This window comes from Mastomys coucha, unplaced genomic scaffold (genome assembly GCF_008632895.1).
Source record: "Mastomys coucha isolate ucsf_1 unplaced genomic scaffold, UCSF_Mcou_1 pScaffold12, whole genome shotgun sequence".
NCBI classification, from domain to species: domain Eukaryota; kingdom Metazoa; phylum Chordata; class Mammalia; order Rodentia; family Muridae; genus Mastomys; species Mastomys coucha.
The window spans coordinates 67639488-67663643 of record NW_022196894.1 but is presented as its reverse complement, the minus strand read 5'-3'; the positions used below and the strand labels follow the sequence as shown (position 1 = coordinate 67663643).

The following is a 24156-nucleotide window of genomic DNA, read 5'->3' as shown; positions in this document are numbered from 1 at the left end:
GACAAAGGTGAGGGTTTTGTTTATTCTGCGTTTTATTAAACTTGTAACTCCCCAGTTAGGTTAATATGGTGTGGATTTGACATAATAAGTTTCTCTTTTAAGATAGATTCTTAATATTCTTTGTTATGAATTCCAAAACAACATATATAATAAATAAAATTTATATAGTCTATATAAATTAAATATATATTGAGTATGTAGATAAATTATAATTATTCAATATTTAATAACCTAACACAGAACTTCACACATAATTAAGAAGTCACCAAGTAGCCAGGCAGTGGTGGCGCAAGCCTTTAATCCTAGCACTTGGGAAGGCAGAGGCAGGATTTCCGAGTTCGAGGCCAGCCTGGTCTACAGAGTGAATACCAGGACAGCTGGGGCTAAAGAAACCCTGTCTTGAAAACCCAAAAAAAAAAAAAAGACATCACCAAGTATTAACTGGAATAATGTTTTAACTTTTTATGCCAAAAAATTAAGACAATACCTAATTGAGTAGTTGAAATTTTAATAAAAAGCAGAACTAATAAAAACCTCAACTTTGTTTGATAGGTCATCATAAATGGTATCCTTCTTATACCTTAATAATATATAAATTATTTGTGTTTTATCAAATGATATAAGTTACTTAAAAACATAAAATATAGGTGGTTATTTCTGTTAATTTTTCCAATTAGGATCCATATCAAATCTATAACTAAAAATCGTAAGAACATATTAAATTCAAAACTACATGGTTTAAGTGCATTTATCATTTAAGATAGATTCTTAATATTCTTTATGTTATAAATTCCAAAATAACATACACATATATAGAAGTTATATAATTTGTATGAATTAGATATATATTATATATGTACATAAGTTACCTTTCAGTAGATTATTCCACTCAACAAAACAATCTTCTATAATGCTCAACAGCCTGTTTAGATACTTATAAAATGCTTAATTGTCTATATATAAACACTACTGGCATCTAAAACAGACTTCCATACATTTGTACATTTAGAGCATATGTAGTATGTACTGCATTAGACTATGTTCCTTGTTTTTCTGAATTCCAAAATCCAAGAGAAAGATGAATACCTCTTAAATGAACCAATGTGTTTATTAGAACCGTGGGGTGTAAGAAAACTTCAATTGCTGCTCTGTGTTGTGCTGATAGAGGCAGAAACTCTCAGGTTAAACTTCTCTCTTTGTAGTACAAGTTTCAATTTGGATTTTAAAAAGCTTGAGGCCATCATTTTTCACATTTTTTCCCACTCCCATTTCAGAAGTCAGAGACTCATTTTCAGGAAAATACTGTCAAGTTATGTAGAGGCTTAACATGTTCAAGAATAAAGCCAACTGCCATTAAAGATAATTCTATTAAAGAAACATTTTAACTATTTATTACTATGATTTTTTAGCTTTTTAGAAAACTATATTTATTATAAAATAAGGCATATAGTCTTGTAAACTTAACTACTAATAAAATTCATAAAACTCTTAAATTTGAAAAAAAAATTATTAACCTGTTCCAATTACATCCCCTGCTAATACTGCCTGGCTCTGTTGTTTCGTCACCATACTACTAGGATCTCAGGATTGAGGGCTAGGTTTTACTGCACTACTCTTTGATCAGACTACATGACTAAGCTTCCTTCAGCTTTTAAGCTTTTCTTGCGCACTGAAGGCTACCATATAGACATAATCAGCTTGTATTCATTATCCATAAAATGCTTGGTGCCATAAGAGTTTTATATTTCTACTCTTTTTATATTGTGTGTATATATATATATATATATATATATATAGAGAGAGAGAGAGAGAGAGAGAGAGAGAGAGAGACATGTTAGTAATGGGACACAAGGCTAAATATAAAATTCATTTAGCTTTTATGTATATTTTATTCACTTAATACAAATTTTAGCAATTTCATGGTTAAAATGAAGTTTTCTGGTGTGAAATTTTCTACTTGTAGACATTGGTGCTCAAGTTTTCAATAATGGAGTACTTCATACTACAGGACTGGGAATTCAGAGTCTGCATTCTAGAACTTTAATGCTCCAGTGATAGAACCATTAACATCAGTTTACCCTGGGCCAACTGCTTTCCCCAGAGCACAGTGGGACCTCTAGAACAATAGAATGACATTCTCTCTAGCACTCTATAAACTTGAGCACTCTGAAGCCACAAAATCACTGTTGTGATTTCAATAAGAATGGTTCCCCTATGCTTAGATATTTGAACACATGGTCCCCAAATGGTGGAACTGTTTGGAGGGTATAGGAAGTGTGACCTTATGGGAGAAAAAGTGTCACTAGGGATGGGCTTTGAGGTTTCAAGTGCCTGTGCCAAGTTCAGTCTGCCTCTGTCTCTGCCTCTTCCTCTGCTGCCTCTGCCTCTGCCTCTGCCTCTGCCTCTGCCTCTGCCTCTGCCTCTGCCTCTGCCTCTGCCTCTTCCTCTGCTGCCTCTGCCTCTGCTGCCTCTGCCTCTGCCTCTGCCTCTGCCTGTGCCTCTGCCTCTGCCCCCTGACCCCATGAATCTGATCCCAGCTCCTTACTCCTGCCTCCTGCCTGTCTCCTATCCACTGCTTCCTATCTCCTGCCCCCTCCCCACTTCTGCCTTTGCCTGTTTAAAGATTAGATATATAGATGCCATTCCTGCCTATCGCCTGCCATGATGGCCATGGACTCCACCCTCTGAACTGCAGATTCATCTGGAGAACTCTCAGCTTCTTCTCCAGTACCATGTCTGCCTGCTGACACCATGCTCCCTGCCATGTACTGACTACAACTCTGAAACTCTAACCCAGCCCCAGTGAAATGTTTTCTTTTCTGAGAGTTGCCATGTTCACAGTGTCTTTTCACAGCGGTAGAACTCTGACTAAGGCAGTATCCTTGTTAGGGTAATAAGCAGAGATACATAACAAGTGTGGAAAGGCCCACACTAAAAGTCATACGACCAACTCATAGACTGGAACACAGATGAATGAGAAAAGAAGGAGAGGAAACCTGCAGGTTCAATGGCTCCCTTGTCTTGCTGGCTGTACCTGCAGGTTCAATGGCTCCCTTGTCTTGCTGGCTGTACCTGCAGGTTCAATGTCTCTCTTGTCTTGCTGGCTGTCACAATGGCAGTTGCTCTGCTCTAACTGATTCTCTTTGCTGTGATGGGTGGGAACCCCTGAAACCATAAGCCAAAATAAGGACTTCTTCACTTGCAATCCCTCCCTTGATAATTATGACCACAGCTGTGGAAACCTAATTACAACAATCATGTTCAGTCCACTAATTACATAGAAAAAAGTTAATAAGACTGATATAATTTCAACTGGAATCCTTACTTTTCCATCCAAAGCATTCAGAAGTTAACACCATGAGGGAATATTCTTCAGAGTATAGGCTATACTATTCATAGTATTCATTGAAACTTGTGGAAGATTCCAAAAAGCAATGCAGAATTAAGTCATGAAAAAAACATAGACTCTGAAGGTGCTTCATGGAATGCGCCATACTAAAAGCACTCAGAAGCAAACTTCCGTTTGATCTTACGAGCAATCTAACACTGTATATAGCAAGTTCTTCCTGCAAGGCTAATGATGGTAGTCAGCAACAAAAGATAGTACAGATGAGCATAATCCATCTGCTTACAACAATGATTTCCAATTTCTGTATGCCTCACATGAGCATGCTTTCTTCCTACGCCTCTGAGTGGGAATGAATCTTAGTCTTCATTGAGAAAAGATTAACAACTCTATAATGTTGCAATTACCTTCAGGGTAATGATGGTATATTTACAGGAGATTTCAGCTTGTGATTCCTCATCCTGTGGAGATGAGGAAAAAGGAGAACAAATACAGACTATTTTGTAAAGAAGTCACTCCTTTCAAAACGAAATGAAAATCATAGTGAATAGGCTTAGCTTTTGACAGAGTTTGTTTTGATTTAATATGTATAATTAATCTGAGATACTTTTGTGCTACTCAGCATGGCCTAACCATAAAGAATGATAATAATAATAATAATAATAATAATAATAAAGTTTTACTTTATTTTTTGATAAAGTACCTAAAGGAAAATGTAGGCAAAATGGGAAAGGAGTAAAGGATAAAATGACATCATCTGACTTCAGACTACAGGGGTATGAGTTGATTGGCAGGAACCACAGGCATGATCAGAATGAGGCTACCAATCTTATCCCATCTCTATTCCTCCTGCTTCTGTCAGGCAGGCAAATTGGTATGGCATCAACACCTGGTCAAAACAAGGAAAGCAGTGTTGTATCCTGAAATGAGAAGATGCAGACCCAGCGAGGAAGGCATGGGGAGGAATGGTGGTTCACGACATTCGCTTCTCTATGCACCATAGCTTCTTTTATACTGTTTTAGTAGTAACTCTGAGACTGAAGCACAGAGTATGTGTCAGGTGTTCTGATTTCCTCTGGGTAGCCTTAAACCAACTTGGTACAGGACACTTTGTAATCTGGCCAATATATCTGAACAATATACAGTCTCACATGTATATTTTTATGCTTTAATAACTTACTCTGTCATTCACTATAACTTAAGAAGACTAATATTCACTGGAGAGTGCTAAAACATGAAGCTAGTCTACTGGTTAATAACATTAAAATATTAGTACAGATCAGCAGCTGTGCCACTGAAATATGAGGGAAAGTAAGAAAGTATGGTCTTGCTTTATTGTTTTATTCAGAATTGGCAAGTCTGGTTATTTTCTCCAGAAGGGAAACATAAATTATATCTATCCAATGAGTATGTAATAAAATTCTCTCGAAATCTTTCTTCATGTGTTCACTATAATATTTCAATTAAAATATACCTTTTGGTGACTAAATTTTATAAAGAATTCATATTAAAGATGAGTGCTAAATATCAGTTAAATACAAACTAACAATAAATTTAAGATTTTAAACATATTTCCAACTTAAAGAAAGGTTAACGCAATCTACTTTTAATTAAATACATCTATAGCAACCTAATTCTAAATCTTAGGGTTTTGGAACCCAATATTTTTGTGATAAGAATATTACTGAAACTCATCTGCATTGAATGACACTCTTCCATTCCTTAGGCTCACTGAATCCATTATCTCTCTCCGGGGAATGAATGCATTGCTGTAACTGATGATGAATAAGATATATAGGACAAATGATGCACTTTTTCATTTAAAAGACTAAAAAGGGAAATTCACTTTAGTCTCCTTTCTGCCTAGTTTCATTAAAATCTAAATACAGCTATTCTAAGAGATTTTTTTTTCTAACTCTGTTCAGTTTGGGGAAAAAAATGTCTCATGTATCATTTAAATCATAAATTACCTAGAAGTATCCCACAAAAGCTTATTTTCAAATCTCTTGGCTTAAAAATAAATGTGTAACTTATCAGCAAACTAAATAATCAAAATGCTTAAATGATAATATGAAAAAGATACTATTTACAAGTCTCAGAAGATTAGTCACAGCATTTATTCTTACTTTAGAGAATGATTTTGAAAATGTCTTGCAGTGTTAGTCACTTTACTATTGCTGTGAAGAGGCACCATGACCAAAGCAACTTAGAAAAGAAAGCGTTGAATTGGGGGCTTGCTTACCGTCTCAGGTCTCATCTTCTGAACATCATGGCATCATAGTGGGGAGCACAGCAACAACAGGCAAGCATAGCACTGACACAATAGCGGATAGCTTATATATTGAGACAGTAGCCCAGAAATAAGGGAGGGAAGAAGGGAGGAAGGGAAGGAGGGAGAGAAAGAAAAAGAGATGGAGAGAAAGAAGTGTTGTATAGAGAAAGAGGGGAGAGTGAGAAAGTGGCAGAGAAGAGAGAACCAGAGAGAGGACAGAGAGCTAACTGGAAACAATGTAAGCTTTTAAAAACACAAAGCCCAACCCCAGTAACAACCCTCCTCCAATAAGGCCACACCTCCTTATCCTTCTCAAACAATTCCATTAACTACAGACCAAGCATTCAAATATATGAGCATAAGGGAGCCATTCTCATGTAAACCCCTACACTTACTAAATTATTTACTAAAATATCTTCATAAAGATTACCTTTACAAATATATATTTTTAACTAAAATATAACATACAAATGCCAACAAATTCTCAGAATAGGAACAAATGTTCAATATAATGTTATTATATTATGTGATTACCATTCATTCACACACTTACTGGATAAGAACATTTTTACTCTCATTTACATCATAGAATTTCCAATAAATAGTATAGTATCTGACATATAAATAGCACTATACCTAAGATGAAGAAAGCAATGCAACATGAAGGAGAAATTATGTATGGTACATATGCTATGGTATTTTTAGATAAAAAATAGTTAAAGCATTTAGCTGATAGAATAACTGTAAGAAACTTACAAATCTTTTCATAAGTTTTTAAGCTAAGGAAAGTGTAAGACAAAATGAATTTATAGAATTTATATAGGTTTTAGATACATAAATAATCTTGCATGAATTGCTTGATGTTATTTTAGAAGACTGATAAATCATTATAAAGCTAGCAATTTGACTTTGTGGAAGTCTGAGACCCATTCACTTTTCAGCATCAGATACTAGGTTAGCTAGAGTCACAGGAAATGAGGAAGAAGGAGGAGGAAAGTAAGGAAGAAATGAAGAAGAGGGGTGTCACTCCAAATGCCAGGGTTGCAGTTTCCACTTGAAGAAGCAGGGTTTGGAGCCTACCTCCAATAAGCCAATTAAATGGGAAAAATTAATAGTCAAAGGCAGAAAAGGTAGATTTACACAATATGGTCACATTAGCAAGAAGGGCAAGGAGGGGCAGTGATCCCACTCCCTTGCCCACTCTCCAGTTCTACCCTGTGATCTTGACAGGAAGGAGATTTTACTTAGGAAACAAGAGAAACAGATAAATAACTAAACAGTCTGACCTAGGTGTGTCTGTCCACCAATGTCTCAACTCCAAGGCTTTCTCCACCAAGGTCATGCAAAGTCATCAAATAAGCTGTAAAATCTTTGTATAGTAAATAAGTTCCTCCTCTGGTAAAAAAAAGAAACACACACACACACACACACACACACACACACACACATACATTCCTCCCAGTCTTCCTTCCCAGTAAGATACTCTAAAATAAACTGTAATTTCCTATGGCCTGTTTTCAAATAGTTGTGATATCTACAGGGAGAAGCAGAAGAGTCTCATCAGACTATCTATGGTCCTACCAAACCGTCTGTTACAAAGGAATCAATCCACAAAAACAGAAACAAAACTTCTCTTCCTCTGAATAGACAATGTAATCTCACTTAAAAAAACTTTTGTAAAAAATGGCTTTTATGGTCTGTTCCTTTAAATCACATTCAGGGAAAACTCAGTATAATGCTGGCTAATCTCAAATTCCCCATGCAATGAACAACTCCGAAGTTCCACTAAGTTTCTTAGACTAACTCAGAACCCTGGAGCCTGCATGGTCCTCTTCCATAAAGTCATTATCTTGGCATCCACTTCAGGACCAAAACAAATTATTTGATATGTTTATTGAGTGATGTTCTGTCTGATTGAAACCTCTACTCTTGAGGGGGTTTGAGACAAAGTCTATCTGCTTATAGAAGAAAAAAAAAAAAAGTAAGATATATTATCTACTGCTGCCAAGAAAGGAGAATGCTTTGTAGAAAATCTAAGGTGAGCCTGTAAGGCCCTGACCCGCAGTGAGTGGTACTTACTTCAAGATGCCCCCAAATTGGAAAGGAAGAAGTCAAAATATCACTATTTGCAGAGGATATGATCGTATACATAAGTGACCCCAAAAATTCCACCAGAGAACTCCTAAAGCTGATAAACAACTTCAGCAAACTAGCTGGATATAAAATCAACTCAAACAAATCAGTAGCCTTCCTCTACTCAAAGGATAAAAAGGCGGAGAAAGAAATTAGGGAAACAACACCCTTTACAATAGTCACAAATAATATTACATACCTTGGTGTGACTCTAACTAAGCAAGTGAAAGATCTGTATGACAAGAACTTCAAATCCAAGATCATTTGCTTATATAGTATGGTTTCTGAGTTTGTTTTTATGGATCTTCCATGTGGGCCAATGTAAAGTCTCAGCATCTGAATGTGTATTTTGTACTTTGGGGGGTGGGAGGCTTTTTATCTTTTTGTTTGGTTTTATACAGATTTAGACACCAGTTAGAACCCTAGGGTTTGTTTGATTTTGTGGACTTGGATGGGTGTGGAGGTAAGGAAGAATTGGGAAGGGTTGGGGGACAGGAAACCATAATCAAAATATATTGTATTTAAAAATCTATTTTCAATAAAAAAGTAAAACGTGAAGAATTCAAACTAGTATAGAGAAAAAGAAGGTGGATTTGAGACGAGAATGAGATGAGAAGCCAACTACAACAGCAATCCTCAAGGCTTCACAAAAAATGATAGACATGTGCTCTGAAGGTAAATACATGGGGTTTGGGGGTGGGGGGTAGGCGGTGAATGCTGCCCACCTTTGATAGGTAAGCCACATTTCTATAAACCCTTCCACAGTACAAAATGATACTGGCATATCATTATCTGTGGCATAAGAAGGAAAATACCAACAAATTAAGCTGGAATTTTCTTAAGTGTCTATCACAAATGACAGTTTCTTTGTTCAAAATTAAATGAGTAGCTGCATTGTGATCAAGAGGCTGAAAATGTTGATCTATGTTAAAATCTGTCACGGTCCTAGATCGATGAGACAATTATAACATAGAGCATCACTCCTCTAAGAAAGTTTCTAATATAATCAAAGAATAATATCCTGTTGCATAAGTAAATGGTAAGTTTAATAAAATCATTCTAATAGACAAAATTGTTAAAATTTCAATAGACAACTGGTAAAAATTTTTAAAAGTTTACAGACTTTACATCCAAGTGAAATATCAAAACTTTAATACTAACAGGAAGTACCATCTTATCCACACAGCATAAAATTTTAAGAGGATTTTTACCAAAAAAAGGCAATATGGTGATAGAAAATTACTACTTATATCATGCAGTTCAAAATCTCCCTTCAAGCATTAAGGTCTCTAACAGCAATCTCCTAAAATCCTAGGAAGGATGCATCTCCACAAATATAATCCCATTAAGCATTCCAACAAGACTCTGTGATCTAGCACAACTGGAGTCTGAAACTGTACATGGAATAAAAATATTAGTTAAAACAGGACAAGGAAAACACACAGACATATATCTATACATGTACGGATTTACAAATAAATCTTTTTAAGAAAAACATAAACATAAGCATATATCCACTCATCTTCTGATGGAAGGCTAAAATCATGTTTTTCAGTTGGATCTTCTATAAGGACTGTGAGCCACCTCACTTTATAGAAACAATAAAGAAATTACAAACTCCACAGCTTCCAGCTCCACTTCAATTACAGTGGAATGAAAGGTATAAGACATATGGGGTGGGGGGAAGCACGTAAAATTCATTTAAATGTATATCTTCTCTCATCTCACCGGCACATAATTTATTTCTTCCAAGTTATCCTTGTTCAGACTTTGCTAATACCACACAAGTTTATTTTCTGTCATATACATAGTTCATCATTTCATATAATATTATGGCACAGAATTATAATGAGAAGAATTATCATTCACAGGAGGGCGGTTGGGAGGAAATGTTCACTTCACAATATGCACAAGATGAAAGAGGTAGATGCAGACTGCATGCATGGAACAGGAAGGAAGAAATCCACTCCGGTGCTCAGTGTTCTGTGGGAGTCAATGGCCACTACTTACAGTGCGTCTATAAACAGAAGCAAATGCACCAGATCCAATAAACAGAAGAGGGGCTAAAGAACCAGTATCAAGTTGAAAACTGAAAAGACGTACTGAGAACTTTCTACAAAATGGCTTTTTGCTGATTGCTTATTTTAGAGCCACAGTCATTACAGAGGACATTTCTCAGCAGGGACACTGTTTTGGTAAGCAGCACTCTAAAGCTTTTCTGACCTAGCTTGCAATTTGCCACCCCTCAGCCCAGCAGTTCCCAGAATAGTCCTAAACCCTGTTTTATAGAAACATCAAAACTCCAGTAAGCAAACTGAAGGTAAGCCATGTAACAATGCACAGAAAACTCATGGGGAGTTGAGAATATCTACCAGGTAAAGAATTCCTTTGAAGCTCCATTGGAATCCAGAAGTCAGAAACCAAGAAACTTCTAAACAATCTAAGCAGAGCAGTCTCCTGTCCGTTCAACCCCCTTCCCTCAGAAAAAAAAAAAAAATTAAAGTCAGTGACTATAGTGAAATCAGCAAAATTTATGTGTGATATACAAAAGTGTGAGCATTTTCTGGGATCATATACAGGCATTTGCTATACAATGACATTTTGGTCAACAACTGAAATATACATGTACCTGTGTAGATTATACAGTGTAGTGATTTCATAGTCTCCATCTGGGTAGGTACATTCTATGGTATTCCCATGGAAACAAGATAACAAGAAACAAGAAATGGTTATAAGAAAGTATAGGCTGTATCCCTGTCCTTAACAGACAGGTGAATAACTGTATCGCTGACCCTGTTGAGCATCTCCATGAAACAGTATGCATCCTCTAAGCATGCCTCATTGACATAGGGCTGGTCTGGATTATGTGATGAAGGCAAAGTACAAATCACATTTGACTTGTAAGTCAAAGCTTTTAGAGCTACCCCGGATGCTGCCACTGATCTTCCTCTCCACCCACCACCCATCTTCTAGGAGATCAGCAATGTCCCATGGAGATGTTTCTCCATTTTCCTGAATTCTACAAGGAATCAGACACACTGGGCAGACCCACAACTGATTTTTGAAGCCAACGTGAGTAGATAGAGAAGGCTTTCCCTTCCTAAGCTGTTCAAATGTTGGAGCTGTGTGTAAGACAGCACACTGCAGTGACAGCTGACACATTAGGGGAAGGAAGGCAATGCAAAAGCAAGTGATGTCACAATTGCAGTGTTCAATTTATAAAATACCTATAAACCAATCAATGTAATTACTACGTTTCCAGTCAGCACCTCTCAAACTATGATGCTAAATCAAGTACACTGCTGTAAAATTTGGAATCTATTTTAGATCTCACATAAAATTAGGAAGATGACATGAAATCCACACAAAAAAAACTTTCAAAATTGAAGGTGAATTCAATATCCTTAGCAATGCTCCAGTGCTAAATCCCATTGCGGGTACCATTCCGGGTTGTTACTACACCTGCTAGCTCCCTGCAAGGATGCCCTTTTATAAGTGAGTAAAAGAAAAAGAAAAAAAAGTCTCAATTTCCTTCAAATAAAGAAAATAAATGTACTTTGTAAAATGTGAAGTTCTTTTGTCAAGAAGTTTTTAAAACACAGGTGGCAGGCCAGCAGGATGGCTCAACAGGTACCTAAATTTGATTCCTCAGATCCTAACATAGAAGGAAAAAACACATTCCAGATGACTATAGTCCAGCTTCACACACACACACACACACACACACACACACACACACACACACACACACATGCACGCGCACACACACACACCCCATACATTAATGCCCACATACATACTCAAATAATAAATTAAATGGTTTAAAAAAATAATACATGGCAGTAGCTAGCTAGGTAACTAGGTCTTCCTCAGTTTGGAAGTTGACTATTAATTTTTATGAGATCTAGCTCCTTCCGAAATGAATACAGTAATGCCTTAGCATTTGAAAATACATCTTCTCTTCATAAATGTAGCATTGAACATGGTATAGATGCTGCACATTTGTAAAGAAGGACCCAAAGCAAGCCAGGCAGGAAACATCCACATAGCATCTTTGTCTCCCACAGAGTCCCATGAAGAGACCTGGTTATGGAACTCAGCAGTATTTTCAAACCCGAATCCTTCCTTTTAAACACCAACTCATTACAACTTATTTCTTAAAAAGAATTTATGTTCGTTTTCTCAAAGCAATTCTAACTAAAATGTTCTCAGGTCAGATAGAAAAAAAAAATTATGACTAAGCCCTGAAAATAACAAATGTATAGAATTATCGGTTTCTAAATAGATTATAAGACAAGACACTGATTGGAAAGCACTAAAGAATTTTTTTAAAAAACAGGTATAATTTTCCACAAAACAGAATTAAAGATTGTATATTCTTTTCTTGCCACTCTGAGCTTTGGAGCTGAGTCTTCATAGTGTACATAGTACCTATGTACCCTAGGCAGGCACTCTACCTGTAAACCGTAGTCCAGCCGTTATTGACCTAGCCACTCGTTCATTTTACTTTTATCGTTGCATTTGAGAAACTCCTGCTTAGCCCAGCTTCACTAGGATTCTAGGCTTTACCATCCAGAGTAGTCTATACTATACATATATTTTTTAAGTATAGAAATTTTTAAGTTTAATTTTAATTTCAAAATTTATCACAAAGCTAACAATGTAGAGAAAAATAATTTGGCATATTTTCTTTGTCAACTAAATATAATAGTTAATTTATCACTTAGCACAATATTTTGTTGCTTTTTTTTAAAGACTTGTTTACTGTATTTATGGGTGTGTTGTAACTGTCTTCAGAAACACCAGAAGAGGGCACCAAATCCTACCACAGATGATCCTGAGCCACCATGTGGTTCCTGGAAATTGAACTCAGGACCTCTGGAAGAGCAGTCAGTGCTCTTAACCTCTGAGCCATCTCTCCAGCCCTTGTTGCTGATTTTTATAGCTTGACTCTATAATAAGTATGAAGTTTTAGGATGAAATCAGTATAAAAGGATTCTTTAACTACTACAATGAAAACAAGCAGAATTAGGTTGGGGTTTTTGTTGTTGTTTTTTTATTAATCCCAGAAAATAGGTTAAGAAGCAATGTCTCAAGTCAAATTTCTGCTACATGACAAAGGAAAATACAGGGAAATTTAAAATGATCAGTGTGTAGCTAAAGGTTAATTCCACAGAAGTGATGAAGTAGGTGGCTGCTGCCTCAGTTTATCAGCTGGTTAAGTATAAAGTCATATATATCTGAACTCCTTTTAAAAAAAATATTATCTTTATAATCAAAGCCATCTAGAACAACACTTTATCAGGTTTTCAAATTTAAAATTGATTGTAATTTGTGAGTTGATCAACAGCTTTTTTTCATTAGCAAATATCTAAATACCAGAAAACTTATAATAAGTTTTTCTAATAATCTTTGTCTTCAAAAAAAAAAAAAAAAGCTAAATGGGGGTATAACTTCTTGTTCAATTAATTAATATGTGTGGAGTATAAAAGAGATAATATTTATTGAAAAGGCAAAACAAAACAGAATCTCTTATGCCAGAGGAGGGCAGTGGTTAGGTAATTTTTTTTTTAAGAATGTATTTTGAACCAGATTATCAACAGCAGCAAAATTCTCAGTTTTAGACTTATGCTCCCTTACAACTCACACACTTTCTCAAATAAATATTCTTTTAAATGTATGACTAGCTCATAAATTTCTCACTTGTCTGATTTATAAAGGTTCTGCTCATTCAGTGCAGGAGACTTCATTCAGAGACACCAAAGGAGCCAAGACTGCTCCCTCTGAACTGTCACAGGCTGAGGTTGTGGTAGTATTGCTTGTTTGTTTGCTCATTTGTTTGTTTCACTGTGTTGTTTGGAAACACTCTCTCAGTAGGTAATCCAGATAAGCCACCAACTTTCCATTGAAAATCACAGGTGTCCCAAGCTCAGCTCCTTAGTGACAAAGGCAGTTGAGACCTCACACAGAGAGGCCATGAGATGGTCACTTATTGATTTGCAGAAAAAAATTTATCCTCCCCCATTTACTAAAATATAATTGGTTTGTGTTTTGAATATCTCTAAAATAGTGTCTAGTCTTGACTGCTTTTAATCAGTTTCATGTGTGTTGATATCCTACTGCAGTTTAAAAAAAATGAGGTTCATTTATTAAATGCTAGGTCCTCGCTACCTTAATCATTAAGTAAATTTTGGTTGATCAAAAATCATTTGGGTAAATGCTATCTCCAGGATTTGGAGAGCATTAAAGTAAGACAATACAACTTCATGAAAGGTGGGATTTTAAAACTCAGTTCAAGACAAAAGGAAAAAGTTAACACAGAACTTCTTCACATTAAATACAGATGACTACAGAGCAATATGTCAGCAAGCTTTACAAGCTCAGTTAGGTCCCTGGAAGAAAAGAACAACTCCTACAACTCGTCCTCTGAGAAACCACACACACACACACACACACACACACACACACACACACACGTACACACACACACACACACACGCATACACACACACACATACACACACACACACACACATACGTACACACACACACACACACAAATTAACAAAAAAAGGTATATTTTGAAATATGTACCACATTAATTTAAATTCACTTTACAAAAAAACTTTTAAATAATTGTATTTTTAACAGTTAAATGTACTTAAACACAATACTTAAACATTTTAAATCTAATTATTCAAACAACTCTGGTAGTTTTAATAAATAAATCAACATTTGTAATAACTATGATGTCAGAATGTACCTTTCAGTTTCTTACTAGTATTTTGATATTTATAAAAATATTCTACTTGTAAATATTACAGAGAACAAAATACTAGAATCATTTTAGTTGAAATTCTTGCATTACTTTTGGGAGGCAGAGCATTATATAAAATTTAACCTGAGGCCCAGTAAAATGGTACACTAGATAAGGGAACTTGCCATCAAGCCTTCAGGCCTAAGTGGTAGACGTTCCAAAACTCAATGGTAGAAGGAGAGACTAGACTCCTGCAAGATACCATCTAACCTTCACAAGCATGCACATGCATAAAAACATGAATGCAAAATAAATAAATGGGGGGGACTCTAAACTCGAATAGTCTCAATGAATACTCATAGAATAATAAGTAGAAACAGAAAGAATCAATAAAGTTGAGTGCAGGGCAGGTGGAGCAGAAGGGGACATATAGCTTTTACCCTAACATGGATAAAACCCAGAGCTCAATTCTCAGCACTAAATTAGAAGAAAAAAAAAGTAAATGTTAATAAGATATTCTGTACCAAATATGGCTATTGAGAATTAGAAATGAGGTTAATTAATACTACTGAGACACTGAATTTTACACTAATTTCATTTTTATTAATTTATTATTTTATTAAATTTAATATTCAAAATTGTTATTCAAGTCATTTACTGAAAAAATTTTAACTAAGTTGAAAAAAAAAATTCCAGGTTTGTGAATCTACTGTTAAACTAGCAATTTTGTTAAATCAAAATACGTGCTAATAAGTATTTCTCATGAAATGTCAGCATCTGAGATCAAATTTGCCATCATGTTTTCAAAGACTTAGTACAAAAAAGAGAATAAGAATATCTGTTAATGAGTTTTAAAAACAAAATGTTAATTTGATAATACCTTTATACATTAGGCTAAATAAAATACTAAAAAAACTTATTAAAGTATTCTTGTACTTCACACTAAAAAATCTTTATTTCTCTTAAGACAGTAAGTATTTCCTTAGATGAAATCTAAAACTTCTGCTAATGTCTTTTTTTTCTTTTTAATTTTCAAGACAAGGTCTCATTATATATCCCAGATCTGGAGCTTACTATGTAGCCCAAATTGGCCTGAAAATCATAAAGAACTGCAACCTCTATCCCCTAAATAGGGGTGGGGGGAGCAAACCTATTCAAACCACCACAAACTAACAAATTAACTCTGCTGCAAGTCATTTTTGATGATGGTCTTTAACACAGCAACAGAAAGTAACTAATACACCAGCACAGTGACTGTGGTTTAAAACACTTTTCTCATTCCAAATGGTACCCCCGTGCCCTCATGCCCTGACAACAATAGTCTATTTTCTAGCCTATACATTTGTCATTTCCAGAATGTCTAGAAATAGATTAATACTGCATGGAAAGCATTTTAGCCTGATAATATCAAATCTGAAGTATTATTACTCCTCTATGATACAAAGATTATAATCATTTTCATGTTTCTTTTGCTGGTATCAAAGACTTTTTGACAATGTGTTTTATCCAGTTATTTCACTTTCAAAAGATAGCTTTCTTTCTTGTTCTATTACAGTATTTACTTATTCTCCAAACATAAAGCATGGCAGGTTGTCTTACAGGGTTTTTTTTGGAGAGGGGGGTGGGGGTGGGGGGAGCTTTTCTTGGTATGTTTTTTGTTTTGGGGGGCTTTCATCTTGCTCTCCTTTTATTGTTTGTTTTTGTTTTTTGTTTTTTGTTCTCCTTCCAACCACTAGACTACAAGCTAAGAAGTCTTGTTTCTTGATATTGTACTTTGGTTGTAGGCTTAACTCTGTCTAGTGTAGGCAACAGTACAGGTGACAAAAGAAAAGAAAGATGAAGATGACAGAGACAAACAGCATCAGAGTCATTGAGGTCCCTATTTAGTAGACTGAATATCTATGTTAACTGAAAACTCAAAAGCAAAATAAGACTACAAAGGATCCAAGAAATGTGATACCAGCTAGTGACTGCAAAAGCTCATGAGATTATCTAGGCCAATATTTTTAGCAACATTGTATCCTTTTTGTCAGAATATGGCAGCAATATTGAGTAATTTGCAGTCTTATTTCTAACACTATTTTTGTCACATTCTGCTATTTTTTTGTGCACTGTATTCCAGAAAGTAAAGATTCATGAATACACATATTATAAGATAGCAGAAGCAATTAGACTACATGAAGTAAAATATTTAGTGAATACTATGACATTAGCTAGAAAGTCAGATAACTATTTGAATCATTAATATTAATATAATTTAGCATGCAAATTAAGTCTTCATGACAGAAAAATAAAATATTAATATCCTCAATGCTTTCAAAAATACTTACTGAATTCTCCAGTAAGAAAAACTCCTTCTGCCCCTGGGGCCCATTCTTTGCAGTATATGCCACCATCAGAACATCTGTGGATGCCAAATGACTCATAGCCTCTGGAGAACTTATCGATACCACCTTCATTCTCTCCAATGTCATGCAAAACCTGGCTAAACTTCTTATACCTTTGAAAAAAGTACAAAAGAAAGAAAAGAGGTTAGAATGTTTGCCTTCCAACAAAAAGAAAGTAACATAGTCAAATCAGCAAGAAACTAAAATTCCTCTCCACCAGAGCTTCACAAAAGTGTCCTGCGGTAGGGCAGAGGCTTCGGCAGGCATCTGGTCTCGGTCACAGCTACTCAACTGTGTCTCCGAAGCATGAAAGAGGCCACAAATAATATGTTAATGAAAGGCTTGCTTGTTTCCAATAACTGTGTGTTTACAAATATGGGAGGTGGCAGGTGGAATCTGACCTGTGGGCTATAGTTGGTTTATTCTTACTCTAAATCATCTGACCACTGAAAGAACAATACCATGTCAATCACAAAGCCAGTAGGCATAAAGTGAAACTGACGATTCCCAAACTAGATAGGCGCAGCAAGCATGTGGCTGCTCCTGATCCTCCTCTAGTTCCTCAGGATTCGAGGATCATTCCCCATTTAAAAATAAATAAATCCAAAAACAAAAACAAAAACAAACAAACAAAAAACCTCTACTTCTTTTCACTAATTCATCTTTACATCAAAGGAAACTTGAAAAAAGAAGCCAGTAAAAAATAAAGGAACAAACCGCGAAGTAGACTGTCTTAACTTGGGGTTATAAATGTTGTAATGAAACACATGAACAAAAGCAACACAGGGAGGGGAGGGGAGGGTTTATTTAACTTCCAAATCACTGTTCATCATGGAGGGAAGTCAGGAAGCCACTCAAACAGAGCAGGAACTTGGACACAGGAGCTTATGCAGAGGTCACCGAAAAGCTTGCTCAGCCTCATAGAAAGGAAGACCACCAGCCCAGGGAGACCCCACCCACAATGGGCTGAGTCCTCCCCACATCAATCACTAATTAAGAAAATGCCCTGAAGGCTTGCCTCTAGCCCATTATGGATACCGGAGCACTTTCATACATGCAAAGGAGAGGAGGGAAGGGTTGATATGGGATGGGGGGTTGGTGGAGGAGTAACCAAGAAGTGGGATATCATTTGAGATGTAAACAAATGGAATAATTAATTAGACAGAAAGAAAGAAAGAAGGAAAGAAAGAGAGAAAGAAAGAAAGAAAGAGAAAGGAAGAAAGGAAGGAAGGAAGAAAGAAAGAGAAAAGACGGAAGGAAGATAAAGAAATATATTCTTTAGATATGTTCTATAAAAAGTAAAATAAAACTAAGTATACATACAATTATGGCACTGATTTATCACCAAACTATGGGGAATGATCTACATAGTTTACAATGGGAAACTAGCTGAATCAACTTACAAAATGTTCACACATTAAATGACAAGAATTGCTCTAATTCAGAGCAAATCCCATTAAGTAATAATCAGACAATAAAATGACTAAACAATACAAAACAACTAACAAAAGAAATCAGGATTTGGGGCCAAAAAAAAAATACAATACTTCTCTAGGAAGAATGAGGTCAAACAAGGGATAATGTACAAGAGAATCCCAGATTCACCGAAGTCCTTACCCCAGACATACGCTGGGCCCCTTAGTAAAGCTGTGTGGGTTCTGTGCGTGCTGATGAGGCACTCAACATACTTAAGAAACACAAGATGACACAAGCATGCTACTGAGATTTGCCTTCTCGTGTTGGAAGCAACAAGAACACAGAAGCTGCAGTAAAAAGGACAGCACAGGTCCCATGCCACTGCCAGCCATGACCTCAGCTTCACGTACTTTTATTCAAGCCATAACCTCAGTTCCCTGAGAATTCAAACAGAGCTAACAGTTTCAAAATACTTAAAATGATGATCTAGGCAAACAAAGCAGGTGACTGATCTGACAGGATGCAAGAAAAAAAAAAAAAACAGAACAAACAAAAACAGAACCTCTTTAAAATCTGAAAAGTTTCTTTGTACAAATAGAATCGTATATTAGTAAGATCTGCTTCTTTACATGCATTTTATTTCATGGGGACACCTTTTTAGATACAATTCGCTTTTAAGGAAACTCTAATTCGGGGCAAATGCCATTAAGGAATTATCAGACAATAAACTGACAAAATGATATGAAACAACTAACAAAAGAAATCAGGATTTAGGACAAAAATAAATAAGAAACAAATTATAATATAAAGAAAAATGCTAACTTATTTTTTAAAGACACACATGTCTAAAGGTTAAATACATATTATTTTATTGTCAATCTACATTTGAAGGATTAAAAACATTCTTAGATTTAAGGAGGCTTTTTTTTTTTAAAATCATTCGTATAAATTTGCTAAGCTTTTGTTCCAGTGCTCCATTTGGAAAAGTCTCAATAGAAACAGGATTATAGCACTCTATTACTTTCACCAAAGAGTTTGCCTCCCCTCAAGGTCAGCCCCTTAGCTTCTGATGCAGGGATGTACATTCCACTTTGAAATCACTATGGCTCAGAAAAGGAAGTGCCTGGAGGCACAGCAAGCTCATCATGCCTATGCCCTCTCAGGCTACCATCGGCTTCCTTAATATCTTTTCTATGAATTTATAGGATGCTTAAAAACTAGGTCAAATTTTGGTAACCAAAACTACATTATGATGTTAATATAGGACCAAGCATTTTGAACAGGCGTGAAAAATTATTATAAATACTATCAGATGCAACCTATATCAATTAACCTTTTTTTATATAAAAAGAAAAAATAGAGGCACATAGACATACATTGTTCAAGGTCAGGGGGATAAGACCAATAGGATGTATCACTGTCGGTCCCAAGAGGTATCTTCAATAACATCTCAAACTAAAATCCTCTGTCCTGAAGAAGGCAGTGCTTAGGTTTTACTCCTATGGCTATTCATCTTACAATTAGAAGTCACAGCACAGGACAACAGCAGCTTCATCTTTAGAAATAATCAGTCCAGGTTTATTATTTTAGCCTCTGTATATGACCTTGAATAGGCCACTTAAAGTTCTCTCCTCTTCTCTCTCCACCCCTGTTCAATGCAGAGAAACCTCATAGGTCATGGGGGATCAATGAAGGCACAGTAGGATGCTTCCCACAGCAGCCAGCACGTACTCAGTAGGTACTGGCTGTAGCTTTTCTCCAAGTGGAAATGGCAGTACATCGCTATTCTTTTAAACAGCAGCTTCCTTTCATTTGTAACACTTGTTTAAACTTTAATGTACATGTTAATTAGGGAACATTTATGTTTTGCTCCCAAATTCCAGACGACTCTGAGAATCTCTTCCATAAAAATACAGTCAGGTAAGAGTATAGAACATGCTCTCAGTATTCTGTACTGACTGTAATATACAGGTTTGGGATAAAATCTAGTTAAATACAAAATTGATTGAATGAATTAAACCCATAGAGAGGCTACTCTAAGGAAATAAAAGGAAATAGGGATGTAGGGGGTTGGGGGAACAGGCTAAAATTTGTTCTCCTAGAAGATGACTTACACCAGATCCTATGTCCGTATAGATGCTCCAATTTCAGACAAGGTTCTGAATCCCACAGATGTATCTTAAAGAAGAGTTCGTGACCTAACTGAAAATTTAGAACCCATGTTCAAGTCCTTATAGGTGAGCATAAAAATAAAAGAAACTCTTAGTGGAAGTTCCTTCCTCAGTTGCTCAGATTATGAGATTTTATTCTGTTCTCTGCTTCCTAGAGGAAATTCTCTATCCAGGGAAGAAGCTCAAAGGTGGAGGCTCAAGAAGGTTTTCTAATAGGTAAAGGGAAGAGACTGAAGAGAAGCACAGCAGGAGTCTGGGCTCTTAGAAGACAAGAGAGCATTGATTCAACCATTCAATTGATCCAGGTGTTGTGTTGATGTGAATGAAAATGGCCAGCATAAAGTCATGTGTTTGAATGGACCCCAGCTGACAGAACTGTTTGGGATGGACTAGGAGGTGTGGTCTTGTTGGAGATGTGTCTGGGTAGCAGGCTCCTAGGCTTCTAAGGCCTCAGGAACTTCCCAGAGCTCCCTTTGTCTCCTGTTGCTCCAGCTGCTTGACACATTCTACATGAGCACTGCAGTCATGTTTACTAACTCTCTGAAACTGTAAACACAAAATAACATTTCTATAATATGCCTTGGTCATAGTGTCTTCTCACAGCAACATTAAAAAAAATAATTAATATATATGTTTAGCAGAAATTTTCTTTTCTCAGGGAAAATATCCACAATTCACAAAAGTATCCACATTTTGAGCTTGCCAAATGATGGTTAAGCACTTAAGACTTTAGAATGAGTATTTCATATCCCTTAATCAAATGCAAATATTAACAGTAATGAAGCCCCACCAGTTCAACTTCCACAATGCTGGAATTATAGAGATACGCCACCACAGTTAGCAGAGAAATGGTTAAGGGTTATAAATAGAAGGGTGATTTTTTTTTTTACTACTATGGATCTATAAATTAATGAAATCTTTATTAAACAAAAAATGTTGAAAGCCCTGGAATTGTGTGATAGGAAAGTGATTATTGAAAATAATTTAAACTTTGACTTTATAGGGCATGTTTGCAAGAGTCAGCTTCATGTTACTCTAACAAAAGACCTGGAGCAGCTAATTTTATAAAGAGAGAGCTATAAACAGTTACCTATAAGTGGATATCTATAACCGGATATAATATTATACCCTGCAAAGCCAGGCAGCATCACGGCAGAGCAGGTGAAAAGACTGTAAAAGTCAGATATTGGAGAAGAGCACTACACAATGCTGCCTTCTGGATGTGACTTCCTGTTGCAACCATGAGCACACAGCAGGGTTTAGACCTGTGCAACACAAGCACAGACAAAAATAAAGGTGAAAACAGGAAGAGGAAGAGCAGTGAAGCAAAGGAGTCACCAGAAGGGGAAAGAGAGTAAGAGAGAGCTGGGGCGGGGGGATAAATATGATCATCAAATATTGTTTATATGTATCAGCTGTCAAAAATTACTTTTAACTAAATTAAATCAAAAAGTCTGTGAAGGGAAAATGTATTTAGCTCACAGTTGTAGAGTTTCAAGTCTAAGGCTAGACAGTCCTGTTAGCCCATCCTCTGATATCATCTACTTGGTGAGCATCTATTTTATGTCCACCATGCAACAGCCACTATGAGCAGAGATAAGCCTATATATGACTGGAAACAGCAAAGGAGAAAGCAAAGCATAAGAATGTGCTAGGTAAAGTGATGACAGAAGCAGGGGATGGCTCAGCGGGTAAAGGGATTGTTGAGCACGTTTAAAGGCCTGAGTTTCCATCTCTATAACAAACATAAGGGCTAGTTATGTGGTGTGTTTATATAATCCAAGAGGTCCTAAGGAGAAATGGGACATGATGGCAAAGTAATCCTGGTCAACTCACTTGACAGCTACCCTCAAATACTTAGGGACAATTGAGAGATCCTGTCTTCAAACAAAAGCATTGTAAAGAAAGATGCCAGCCAACCATCGGACTGAGCACAGGGACCCCAATGGAGGAGCTAGGAGGACTGAAGGAGCTGAAGGGACCTTATTTGGCATCAATGGGAGGGGAAGCCCTTGATCCTGTGAAGGCTTGATGCTGGGGAATGTAAGAGAATGATGGGGCAGTGAGGCAGGAGTGGGTAGGTGGGTGGGCGAGCACCCTCACAGAAGCAGGATAAAGGGGGTGGGAGATAGTGGGTTTGCAGAGGGGAAACCAGGAAAGGGGATAACATTTGAAATGTTAATAAATAAAATATCCAATTAAAAAAATAAAAGACAATACCTAAAGGGGGAATCAATTTTTATAGTGATAGATAAAAGTATGGGGTTAAAAATATTCATTATCTGTAAGTGTGGAAATAAAATAGTGAATTTGGATTTAAAAAACAAAGAAAGAAAAAGAAAGAAAGATGCCCAAGGCTATGCTCTGTTCTACACATGTGAACTGTGACAAGCATGTGCCACAATCACAGGCAGGAGCACATATACATATACTTACAGATAGTATACACACTCATATTTAAAATGATTTAAAAAAAAAGAAAAAAGAAAGAACTAGTCAGAACATAAATTTCACAAATACAGAGAAAAATATCTGTTCTATAATCTAATGTATTACAAACACCTAAAGTATTGGAACATAGTAAAGACTCAATTTGGAGCTTTTAGTGAGTACCTATTCTTTGCCAGGATGTGTATGAGCAATCCTTTGATGGAATAACATTAGAATACAGACTAGAAATATGCCCAAATTTAAATATAAACCCTATACCTTCACATCATAAATATTTTGAAATGGTAGTACGAAAACATATTTAATAAATACACAATGGTAATATACCTAAATAGCCTTTTCCATGAAATAACTAATAAACACTGATAGCGATAAACGTATTCAAGAAGATTGCTTCATTTGAGAGTAACACAGAAAAAAGCAATACTCTGTTAAGATATAAGATAAAATTTACTGACTATACAAGATCATCTGCATATTCTTTTGTGTTATTTCCTATTTTCCTTCTAAAAAAAAGAAAGAAAAGAAGAAAAGGAAAAAAGAAAGAAAGAAAGAAAGAAAGAAAGGAAGGAAGGAAGAAAGAAAGAAAGGAAGGAAGAAAGAAAGAAAGAAAGGAAGAGAGAAAGAAAGAAAGAAAGAAAGAAAGAAAGAAAGAAAGAAAGAAAGAAAGAAAGGAAGGAAGAAAGAGAGAGACGGGGGTAGGGAAGGAAGGAAGGAAGGAAGGAAGGAAGGAAAGGTATTTTTAAAAGAAACCAAAAACCAAGTGTGGTAGTGCATCCCTTAAATTCCAGCATTCAGGAGGATATGTACAGAGACTCTGTATTGAAAACCGATATAAAATATTTTTAAAACATTAAAAATGAAGCAGAAAATGTCAAATCACAAAAATCTGCCACTATTCTACAATATTGATTTTAGCTTTACAAAATCTAAACATTAATTCAATTATAGAACAATGTTATATTTCAAAATATAACTTTTAACAACTCCTATTCAGGGCAGTGAGATGGCTCAGTCAATGACAATCCTCACTGGCCAACCTTGAGCTATGTTTGATTCTGGAATCCCACAGGGTGGCAGGAGAGAACAGATTCCCAAGAGCTGGCCCCTGACCTCATGTTCTGTCTGCTGGCACTCATGCACATGCCTTAGCACATGGGTTCTCTCACTGTCTTTGTCCTTCTCTGTCTCTCTCCTCCTCCTCCTCCTCCTCCTCCTCCTCC

At 36.1% G+C, this 24156-nt stretch overlaps 1 protein-coding gene across 1 annotated transcript in view; it reads right to left on the bottom strand.

Annotated features, from left to right (window-relative positions):
• Gbe1 (1,4-alpha-glucan branching enzyme 1) overlaps positions 1 to 24156 on the bottom strand; it is a 258423-nt gene that overhangs the window by 196080 nt on the left and 38187 nt on the right. The window contains exon 2 of the mRNA XM_031364235.1: positions 16839 to 17008. Coding sequence (XP_031220095.1) covers positions 16839 to 17008 — 170 coding nt within the window. The remainder of the gene's footprint in view (positions 1 to 16838; positions 17009 to 24156) is intronic.